The sequence below is a fragment of the Podarcis bocagei genome, assembly GCF_964188305.1.
Source record: "Podarcis bocagei genome assembly, chromosome: 12".
NCBI classification, from domain to species: Eukaryota; Metazoa; Chordata; class Lepidosauria; order Squamata; family Lacertidae; genus Podarcis; species Podarcis bocagei.
In genome coordinates this window covers 840,274-852,508 of record NC_138137.1, presented here as the reverse complement: position 1 = coordinate 852,508, position 12,235 = coordinate 840,274, and the positions used below count along the sequence as shown (strand labels likewise).

Genomic DNA, 12,235 nt, shown 5'->3' with positions numbered 1-12,235 from the left:
AACTGATGTTTTTAAATGCTGCAAGCTGCTTGAATCCTGAAGAAACAGAAGTACTGTTTTGGAGGGACAGGGAGCGGGTGGTTGTGGAGGACCCCCTGGTCCTGAGGGTGGGTAGACAGAAAAGATAGAGGCAGGGTGGGGTGGGGAATCCACAAAAAAGAAGACAAAGATGGAAAAATTAAATGTTGTCAGAATGGTTCAGACTGAGAGAGCAGAGAAGTGGCAATGCTAGAATATCCCTGTGTGAGCTTGGGAAAGCTTTTAATCGTTGCTCTGTCACTAAGGTTGGTATGTTCTGATGGCCCTAGCATGTGCGTTTATGTATATTCACATTTATACAAGAAAAAGAAAATCATATGTTATATAACCATTCTGCAAGGGAACAGATTTAGCTAAATTTTTAGACTCCCATTATAGTAAGTTTTGCAAATTCACACTCTCTGGCTGTTATGCCTTTGGGTATTAAACAGGCTTTCCACTTGCATTCTGTTCTGGTCACAGTATATTACTGACATCCTAATACATTTGATATTCCATACTAGATTCAGATATTCAGATACTACCATTTTAATAAATTGGGCTTGCTTTGCTGTTTCTTTTTGCATTTTTTCAAACAAAAGAAGCAAACAAAATAAGCAAGTTGTGTAATAAAACTTAAAATTTAAGGAAATAATAACCATCACCACAATTAACAGCATATTTGCATATGTATATCATACTTCTGGGTGTCCAAACCCTCCTTGTAAGAAAATGAATTACAACTTTTGAATATCAAAATTTGTTCATCAGGACATCCTGCTATCATATTACCATTGCACAGGCATAAATGACATTAGGAGGAACCTCAAGAGCAATAATTGAAAGTGTTGTTTCTGGTTTAACTGGAAGTGCTTGGGACTATAGCATGCCTACTTGAAAGTATATCTTACTGAGACATACATGTTCAGAAGCATGACTGAGATTGCAGTCCTGAAGTTTATTTAGAAAACTCCCAGAAAGAAAAGAAAAGAAAAGAAAAGAAAAGAAAAGAAAAGAAAAGGAAAGGCAAAATGAAAATCTGGTATTATTTTTAAATCCCACAGTTCAGCCCAGCACTTTATTTTTGGTACCACAGTTCATTTTGGAACCATATGAATCAAAGAAATAAGGCATTGACTCAAAACTATATTCAGCAATCTATAACAACCGAAAACCATTTCTTCATATATTTTGTGTCACGGATACAACAACTAGTAACAACTATTACCACTGACAGAAGCATTTGGGTAACTTGAATGGTGCTATTTCTCCCCCTCCCTGTTTTCTTCAAGGCAGTTCCGCCTGCTTGCAGCCTGATGGAACTAAGGCCTGGAGCTTTCACTCTCAAGGTCCTTCTTGCAGGACCTGCAAATGCCTTTGAGGGCAAACTCATCTTTCCATGGGGGGGGGGGAGCCCATAGCTTAGTGGTAGAGTCCATGCATTGCATGCAGAGGCTACCAGGTGCAACCCTTGACATATCCAGGTAAATGTAGGTAGCAGAGCTGGGGGGAATCTGAGGCTGCTGCCAAACATTGAAGTGAATGACCTGACCTGCTGCAGGTCAGCTTCATTTGTTCAAAAATTCCTAGCTAGAAGGGCCAAGGCAGAAGCACGAGAAAAGACTCCTGCTTGAGAACTTGGGGGAATTGCTGCCAATGAGAATATTTGGGATAGAGAAAACAGTGGTCTCTGTCTAAGCCTTCACCCACACGTCCTCTCGTCCCACTGCTTCTCACCCCGAAGCAAACCGCTCTTTAGCACTCAAGTGGAGCAAAATGGCAATTTGGGTCCCCATCTCCCCAACTGCCATTTCTTCTGATCTATCCCACAAGAGCAGGTTTTCCTTGGGAAAGGAGCAGGTCACGCTCAAAACACTCGAACCCAGGCTTTCTAGGCACAGCACCAGCGGAAGTGTGGGCAGACCCCAAAGCAGCTTCATGTCTACAGAGACAATTGTGTGCTCTGGCATTTGGGGATTTCCCAAAATCAAACATTTACTTATACTGTCAAGTCAAACAAGATAACAATCAGTACTGAATGAATTGGTAGAATATATATATATATATATATGTAGGTTTTGGTGTCTTCGGGTGTCTTCCCGTGTAAGAGTTGGGGTGTCTAGGCGACGTTTCGACGAGGAAACGTCGCCTAGACACCCCAACTCTTACACGGGAAGACACCCGAAGACACCAAAACCTACATTCCTGTACCCGTGAAAATCTACGAAAGCATATATATATATATATACACACACACACACACACACACACACACACACACACACACATACACACGCACGCGCGCACACAAAACAGTATATGGAGTTTAGTTTATTGCTTCTAATAAACAAAGGTAGCATAGATGTTGAGAGCACATTTTATATATTGTATACTGTAGACAGAGCAACACTGAGGTTGGCAGAACATTGCAGGTGAAGGTTTCCTTGTGGTGTTGCTTTGTAATTTTATGTTTGCTTTGCAGTATACACATGCAACTAGTAGTGCCTTAGAAACAATGTGTTAAACTGATATGTCAAAAACATATAGAAAGATACTTACTCTTTCACTTTTTTAAAAAAAAAACCTGAAGTCAGGCATGAGTGGCATGCAGTAAGTAGATTGCAGAAGAGAAGCAAAAGGGTTTATAATCTTCATGCACATGTAAAACCTCTGTTTACAAAAAAAATTAGCATCTGTTAAACGTGTGCCTTTTTAAAGACTCGTAGTGTACATGCAACAAACCTGTCATAGCTAAAAGTATTTACAAAATTTCATACATCCTTTAAATAAAATAATAATTAATAAGACTACATGAAAGGCCAATATGTAATAGTGTACAAGATTAAAAATAAATAAGGCGTTATAATACAGTTTTATTTTAAATTTAAAAAGTTACTTGCCACTACAATATAAAACTGTAACTTGAAAGAATATTTATGGCTAAATAGTCCTCTGGTTAGGACTGGAAATGAAAAAGAATTTGGATTCCTAATGCTAGGTTAATGTTTTAAGGCTGGTTCAGATGAGACTCTTAAGAGCACAGAGAACATGTACAGTGAGAAACTGGAGCTGCTCCTGCCCTGCCCCGGCTGAGTGGGCTTATTGCCTCTGGGTGGGGCGGATGTCTGGGCATTGGAGGCAACATTTGCACAGGACCTCCCAGGCATGAAATCCCAGACCCATAAACCCTAAATGTGCAGCTCTGAACACAAATAAGTCCACAGAACAATTACCGCACATGGGGTCTTGTGCCCCTAGGCTATGGGTAGGAGATGCTTCCCAGGTGCCAGGACACACCCTGAGGCTGCCAGTCACTTGAGCCATGTTTTCCTTTGCCCATGTGGTTAGAAATCTAATCACGCACGTGGCTTTGTGGGTGCAAATGATCAGTGATCAGCAACACCTGCAATGCCTTTGCCTGGAAATCAAACCACCCCTGCAAAGGCAATGGGCCTGCAAGGGATGAGGATCAGCTTATTGCACAGAAGGAGGGTGTGGCTTGGGTGAGATTAAGACCCCGCTGGGCCCAACTAGTCCCACAAACAGGAGCTTCCCCACTGCTCCCCTACACCAATGCAGTTCAGGGACCTGAGTCGTTCAAACTTTGGGTCCATAGGGTTGGAAGGGACCCCGAGGGTCATCTAGTCCAACCCCCTGCAATGCAGGAATCTCAACTAAAGTATCCATTACAGATGGCCATCCAACCTCTGCTTAAAAACCTCCAAGAACCTCCACAACCTATCACCTCCTAGTCTTCTCTCCCAAACTCCTTCAACTGTTCCTCATAAGGCTTGGTTTCCAGACCCCTAATCATCTTTGTTGCCTTCTGCACACGTTCCAGTTTGTCAAAGTCCACCTTAAATTGTGGTGCCCAGAACTGGACACAGGACTCCAGTTGGGGTCTCGCCAAGGTAGAAAAAAGTGGTACTTCACTTGATCTGAACAGATCCCTTATTTTGATTTGGTTACCATTTTATGTGAATAGAGATCCAGTTTTGCTCTGAGTGCAAGGCAATGGAAGTTTTCCCTCCAAGCCTTCTTTTTTGGGTGTGTGTGTGTGTGTCCTGTTCACATTCTATTTGATTCTGTGATGTGAACATTACGTCCAAAGATTAGATGCCATTGGACTTGGAGGCAGTGCAGAAACATCCCGTGGAGGCATTGCACACTCCATTTCAAATGCATTTTATACCCTTAGAGTCTTGCTCAAATTGGTACATACACTAACTAAAGTCAAGCAACTGAATGAGTGACAGCAATTATTCATTTGTTGAGTCTTTGTAGAGCCACAACCATGGATTGTAGAGTCACAACCATGCAACTGCTGGGATACCATTTTAAGCAGCCAAGGCTTCCCCAAAAGAATTAGGGGAACTGTAGTTTGCTAAGGGTGCTGGGAGTTGGTATGAGACCCCTATTCCATGCTCCCCAAGAGCTACAATTTCCTTCCTGAAGAGGGATTGTTAAAGCACACTGGGAATTGTAACTTGGCAGAGGGGCGGGGTCCTAAGAACTTTCAGCTCCATAATGAACTGCAGCTCCCAGGATATTTTGAGGGAAGCCATGACTGTTTAAAGGGGCACTATAGTGCTTTAAATGCAGGGTGTGCAGGGGCCCTTAATTCACCTACAGTGGTACCTTGGTTCTCAAACACCTTGGTTCCCAAACGCCGAAAACCCAGAAGTGTTTCGGTTTTTGAAAGTTTTTCAGAAGCTGAACGTCCGATGCGGCTGTCAGCTATTGTTTTCGGGGCACCTGCACCAATCAGAAGCTGCACCTTGGTTTTCAAACATTTCGGAAGTTAAATGGACTTTTGACATTTTTGTTTTTGCTATTTATTTTGCTTTTTTGTTTTTGAGGCTTTTTCGGTTAATTTGTTTTTGTGACTGTGTGAAACCCAGTTCAGCTATTGATTGATTGATTGTGTGACTGCAGAAATGGATAAAAGCCCCCCCATCCAAACAATGACTATCATCAGTGCAGGTAAGAAAAAAATTAATTTTTATTTTTATCATCTACAATACTATCTTATTTATTTTATAGTGCAGTGCATTGATTTATGGTTTAATTTATGCTTTAATTTATGGATTATGATTTATGATTTAATTTGATTTATGCTTTAATTTATGGATTAATGGTCTTGTTAGATAGTAAAATTCATTTTTAAAAAAATTAGGGGTTGTTTTTTCAAAGTCTGGAATGGATTAATCCATTTTGCATTACTTTCTATGGGAAAGCGTGCCTTGGTTTTGGAACGCTTCAGTTTTGGAACGGACTTCCGGAACATATTAAGTTTGAGAACCAAGGTACCACTGTACTTAGGACCAATTCACATGAACAGGGCTCTATTTATGTGGTGGCAGAATAAGAGTGTATAACACACACGCACACCCACACCCAAACAAACCCCACACGAATAAGGATGCTGGGCATTATGTGATTATACACTTGGGTTATGTTTTACACATTTTATTGGCTCTTGTGGGAGACCTGGTTTGTCATATCAGTCTTTTGCTCTTTAGAGTATATGTTTAGATGTATAGATCCCATTTGTTTACCATTAATTTGGAATAGCCTAGAGCTAAACAACAATAAGGATTGATTACCTAATAGGTATGAATTAATGTGCAACATGAGTGCTTAAGCCTAGGTGCAATCTGTGCTGTGGCAAGATGGAAGCGATGCGCAAAGGGAGCCAAGATGTGGATCAGCTCAGATGAGGCTCCCCATACCCGGTGGGGCAGGGAGGCACCCCCCCTCCTCCATTACATGCACAAGATCTTTGAGGACCTCATGTGTGAGCCTGGCCCCTGAGAAGGATGGCATGGCACACACCATAGGCTTTTTAAATAACACTGTTATTTCCTCACATTATTTCCTCATCTGTATTGTCAAGGCAGAAGATGTGAACCCAAACCTGCCTTTAATGCTTACAATCACCATTCAAATGTAAGACAAACAGCAGATTTTGGAATTCATTGGAATCAAAACTTAATCTTCAATATCCCCAGCACTGAAATTATTTTCTTTTTTAATGTGTTGAAATATTTGCAAGTACTTAACTAATAATAGAATTCAATGTCTGTTCATAATCTCCAAGATAAGAATAAAAAAAGTTACCACAGGAACATTTGCAATTAGTTTCCCCAAAGACCTCCAATAAAAGGCTTTTAATTATTACAAATACCTTATTAACAGAAAAATTGTGCAACTCATGTGAAATATTGTGCTTGCTATTGATGGACCCCTAATAAATAGCTTGCCAAATGACAGTATTTTAAAACAGCTGCTCATACGATTCCATATCCAATGAAGGTGGCTGCTCTCATTATGAATCTATTTGATCTTACTTCATGAAAATGGGAATCACATCCATGCACTGTAGGAAAGAACCAGGTCTTTTATGAGGCATTACAAGCTTTCTCTTAGGACATGGACTGGAGAAGCACACACACAAAGTCATATTTTCAATTAGAAATGAGCCAAATGGTGGAAGCAAACATTTTCATGGCACCTTGCGAGGAAGCTTTTGGCTCATGGGCCAGTCTTGACCCATTAAGGGTGCGTGGGTGGGTGTCAATTTTCCCCCTCAGGGCCTCTAAAAAATTAAGCCATGCCCACCTGCCAATCACTTGGATGTCACCTGCAATGACAACTGATGAGTGTGGGGGGTGGGGCTTGATTCTGTGTCAGCTGCGAGCACAACTTTCCCAGCTGGGAACTGATACATGTAGTCAAAGCAGCAGGATTTAACCACTGGTGATTAACTGGTTACATCCTGCTCAGTTCTCCTGCTGGGACCAGGTACATGCAGCCAATGCCCAGTGTGGGCCTGTTCAAAATCCCTTTTGCAAAGAGCCTCATGCTGCTCTTTAAACCTCTAGTTTTCAGAGGTTCCATGGGGAGCTGTTTGCAAAAGGACTTTCAAACAGGCCAGTGCTGCTCTTTGGACCTCCAACAACTGGAGGTAGGGTCTCCTCACCAGAAAAGGTACCCCACCACTAGGCCAGTGCCATTCAGTAGTTTGACTGGGCTTATCTGTATCTGGGTGGAGTCTGGTGATGCTGTTTTGATCTTGTTGAGAAGAGGCAACCAAGTTATTGTCTAGCTTCCTAGCTGATATGTTTTCTATGCCATCCATGACATGTGCCCAAAGCCAAGTTTTAAACCCACAAATTCCTAACAAAACAAAAAGTATTGGTATAGTTCCCTGCACCAGAATTCTTCACCTTTAATAATTCTGCATCATGCCCTGAACTGGGGGGGGGGGGGGGACCGGGACCACTTCTTCCTGCTTTCATCGAGTTATAAATCTCCAAATGGAGGAAGAAATAGTACAAGTAAGTTCACCATTTATGTAGTCAAGAATGAAGTCAACAATGCTCTAAATTCTTTACCTTTGCTGGATAGGGACCACAAACACAACAATGAGAGTGTTATGAGCAAGTCATGTTCATTTCATCCCCATGGGGAATGTCACTGCTTTGCTGTGACTGGAACACATGAATGCCCCAACTACGTGAAAGCAGTGGAAGACTCGCCACAACAACATTTCCTACCCCTTGCTGGACTTCATGCTCTCTTTGAAGGACTGAGCAACACCACCTCCTGCACATCCTAGGGAGCTCATATCCAGAGAGAGAGCCATGTTCTACTGGTTCTCACCCACTATATTAATTCCATCCTCTTAAGAACATCTTGGCTGGGAGGCTTCTAGCATTGGTGTGTAAAGACATATACTGTATAGACAGGGTCTGTCTTCTGCTGCCTCTGATCTGCAGTGTCTTGGCTGCTCTGAATTACTATCCTCTTCCCCTGCACTATCAATGAGAAATTCTACACTTCCCCCATAAAAAATCCCCCCCCCATTTTTGACCCAAGGGGGAATTTTTTTTCCCCAAACTGGGGAGAAAGGGAAACATTGGAGGGGGGAATTAACCTTTTTTGAAGCGAAAATGTTTGCTCCCCCAAATCCACCATATAACAGTTTTAAATCATGTCAGAGGTGTGATATTGGCTCAATGGAACTAAGACTTTATTTGACAACAGATGTTCCTATTAACCCCCTGGTAAAAGTTGTCATGTCCTAGATCCCGGATGTGGAACATAGAGTTTTCCAGATGTTGCTGGACTCCCCTGAGCCAGCCTAGTCAATGGCCAGCGACGAGGTCAGTTGCAGTTCACCAGCATCTGGGGGACTAGAGATTTACCCCCTTGTCTTAGAGCTTAATGAAACAGGTGTAAGTCTTTCTCTTGACCTAAAGCAGATTATAAATCCTATCCAATTGTTATCATAAGCCACTTCAGAAGCCTGTTTGTGCTAGCAATAGTGACGTATACATTTTGAAATTAAGATGAACAAGATGATCACCACACTGAAATGACTGTTCTAAAAGTGGGCACAAGCTGTGGATTCACCAAGAACTTCTGGAAAAGCTCCAATGAAATGAATGGAAACCAGGCAAGAGAGCAGTTTGGTGGTGCCCCTAGACTATTTTGAGACACCAAATTATTGCACTAAGCTCTCCAACATCTTTTAGCAGCTTTAGATAGAATTCTACTGGTTTTAGCACACTGTTGCTTCCAACTTCCTGTGCATACAAGAAAGAACTCACTAAAAGTCAATTAAGAAAGCTTCCCAAAGGTTGTTTCATGTAGCTGTTCTTGAGATGTGCCAAACTACAACACGAGGCATTTCCTCATAGTAAGAAAAGAAAGTGGTAGTTGTTTCCAACCAGACTATAGTTCTGATGTAAGTAATGCTGATGGGGATTAAGACAAATGCAGTTTATGGGAAGGAGGAAACATAAACAACAAACTTCTGGATATTCTCCTTGCCAGGTTGTCCGCTGGGGAAAACGGACTCTAGCAAGGGAAAGCTGGCTCAGGAGAAAGGACACTGGGAAAGGTAAGGGTTGAGCCCCCTTCCCCTTGCTGTTTCCAAATCACTCTCTAGTCACACTTTAGCAGGGAAGCTGGTTCCTGGGCTCCCAGACTTTGCACTTCCTGATGGTATTTGATCTACTGCAACCATCTTACTGAAGAGCAAGTGCCAAAACGGGCCAACCACAGGGGTGAGCTACAAAGGAGAACGTTTGCTCTTGTGCAAATCCCACTCGTATTAATAGGGCTTCCCAGGTGAGCTGCATACAATGGCATGAATTAATACTCATGAGATCAGAAAATGGGTAAAGTATGCATCCATGTGCAACACACAAACATACACAGCCCACCATGTGGGCTGACATTTCCCCAAATAGGTCAAATTTGCAATGTTATTATGAAAAGATATTACTTCCATTTGAGACACCCGAATCAATATTGTGCAAAAAGATGTGCTGGTACATTATTGAGTCACCCTATGAAAATATAAGGTTAAACATCTGATCTAGAAAACAAACAAATGAAGTCTCCACTCTAAGTTTGCCAGTGAGAATCTCCAAATGGCAGGTGAGAAGAACCCTTGCGCAGAAACAGAGTTCTGCAAAACTCTGGCATCAAACAATATGGAGAGATCCAAATGTTCCATTTCACGAATGGAACAAGTTCTGTTCATGAGCAGAATTCTCCTATTCAGTGGAACTGAATCACCTAAATGCATATGTTGGCAAATGCTTCTAATAAAAGACTTTACAGACAAATGGCCAGCTGTTTGACCTGCTGAAAAGGCATAAATCCTACCTTAATACTCTCTTGGCATTCCTATGCCTGCCACTTTGCAGCATTTATCCAGAGGCAAGTTAGGCTGAGCCCAGAAATCACATGGAAGCTCCAATCACACAGACCACCTCTTAAGAGTGCAGCAGCTGCTTCTCTAGAGTGAGAATGAAGTCTTACAAAGCTAGATTCTGATTTATTACAATAGATTCCAGTGAATCGACCTGCAGCCTCATCGAAGACTCATTGTTAAATATTTGAAAAAACACATTTTTTTAAAGAACTACATTTGTTTACCTGAGGACTTGCTACTTCCTATATTAAAGACATTGCCAAAAAATTCTTGGCCCCCCCCCAAATGTTGTGTGAAGGGACTCTACACTGCTTCCTTAAACCTCAGATATGTCTCATTTGCCCTTACACGCCCTCCCTCAAACATCAGCTACAGACATTTTAGAGGCAACCACATTGGCTATGATTATAAGAGCATCCTCCCTCTTTGCCATTGCAGGACGTCAATTTTCTATAACTATAAACCTCTCCCATTTTTATATAGGAAATATATACTGTATATAGATGTGTGCATTAGATACATGTATCTACACACATCACCCTTCTCTCTCAACTGTGTTGTGTCACTATTATTTCCAGCATTGCTTTTATAGTTTTCTGAATGAATACCGACAGTCACCAATGACAGGATTTGCCAAAAATTGACAATTTCTTTCTTTCTTTCTTTCTTTCTTTCTTTCTTTCTTTCTTTCTTTCTTTCTTTCTTTCTCTCTCTCTCTCTCTCTCTCTCTCTCTCTCTCTCTCTCTCACACACACACACACACACACAGCGTCTCACCATGACTTTTTCTGTTAATTCATTTACCCTTTAGATTTGCTGATAAAATTTTCCTTTTCTTCAGAAAATCAGCAGTAGACTTTTCTTAACAGAATTGCTAGCCCTTATTTGATCCACAACTCCATATACGGTGTTCCCAGGTTCTCTTTGGTTGGATTGTAGACATCTTAGTTGACACCAAATCCTGTAGTCTTCAGCTTCCTTGTGAAAATCCAGGTGACCTCTGCTCTCTGCGATCACTACAATGGCCCAGCCAAAATCTTCATGGTTCTCATGCCTCTTTTATGGCTGGCACAGAGGGAAGATAGTGCAGCGTCGGATTGGTGTGGGTGGACGGGGCTTGAAGTGTCCCAGCAACGGCATTTGCTGAAAGGCTGGGAGATGAGGACACAGATGGGCAATTGGTGCCCAGTTTAGTCTGAATGTTTGCTCGCCCATAAGGGTACATTTTCCGCTCTAAGTTTAATGACCGCGTTAGCGAATTGCTTCCATTGGCCTTTCCTTCTAGGAAATAGGTCAGCATTTCACCTTTGCCTTTGACACTGACTTTACCCCGACATACAAAGTCATAACTGCACCTCCTCAGTATCCTCTGGACTTCTTCTGTAACCTGTGAATAAAAGGAACAAAAATCATTTGTGACATATAAGACTACGCTGCACTGAACCTTTTGGCCCAGATGTTTTTTTGAGGTAGGAAGAAGGCCAACAAAGATTGGGGTGATTTTCTCTCTCTGTGTGTGTGTGTGTGGGGGGGCTTAACTTACTTTATGAAAGGTGACCAAGATGCTTCCCTCATCATTTTTACTTTGAATAAAAAGCTTTCCTATTGCTCCTAGTGATGGCAAGACACTCTGCTTCCTGGCTAATGATGCTGCAGGAGGATGTGCTTTTCCCAGAGGCATTCTTGGGTAAAGAAAGACGGCTGCCTACAGGGGAAAGAACGCCCTCGCACCTTTGCTTTGGTGGTAATAGAGAATTATTTTCTGCTCCTGCTAGCTGTAGTATAACAGAGCAAGCTGGTCAGTAAATCACACAATTCAAAGCTGGAGTTAGCTCGTTATTAGTGAAACATGATCTTCACAGACCTGACTATGTTTCAGGCATAATGAGCACAGCAGCTCATGCCCTGTAGGTCCTACTCCATGAAATCAGTGGCTGAGATGAAATGCCCCCACCTCCCCACAGCCTCCTCCTATCCAGGGCTTCCTGAAAGCAATCAGAGACCATGCCTGCATGCAGCCAGTCTTTGCTCCTCCCATTTCATCCCTCTCCTGGTTCTGTGAGTCAAGGGGAAGGGGAGCTTGTTGCAGCAGGGAATGGGAGACTCTTCACCAGCCTGACTCCTCTCTGCCTCTTGGCCTCCCTCCTTCCACTCTTCTGCTTCAGCTTTTGCCTCTGAGTCTGGACTTCTCTCTGCCACAGACTCCTCCCGCTCACTAAACCCTGTTACCTCTTCAGCTTCTGCAACCTCCTCCTCCCAGGCTCTTCTCCCTCTGACCACTCACTGTTGTCCCACTACCAACCTCCTGGCTCTGAGCCTTCTTCCCTTGGGGGTTCTTCAGCCGGTTCCTCCCACCATGTCCAACCTGTCCAATGTCCAATTCATGTCCAACCTCTCCATGACAATATATTTTGTTTCTAATGGTTGCTTTTATCAATGCACTGTTCTCTGATATGCATTAAAAAAAGCATAACCAAGAAATGTAAC

At 42.4% G+C, this 12,235-nt stretch overlaps 1 protein-coding gene across 2 annotated transcripts in view; it reads right to left on the bottom strand.

Moving 5' to 3' along the window:
- Nucleotides 1–12,235, bottom strand: part of ADCY1 (adenylate cyclase 1) — a 329,819-nt gene that overhangs the window by 77,141 nt on the left and 240,443 nt on the right. The window contains exon 20 of one of the 2 annotated variants that reach the window (XR_014001150.1): nt 10,553–11,135. Coding sequence is in view for 1 of the 2 variants with exons in the window: in XM_081165108.1 (XP_081021234.1) it covers nt 10,797–11,135 (339 nt within the window). In the remaining variant the exon portion in view is untranslated. Of the gene's footprint in view, nt 1–5,132; nt 11,136–12,235 lie in introns of those variants that run through there. The other variant, XM_081165108.1, reaches the window with a different exon arrangement.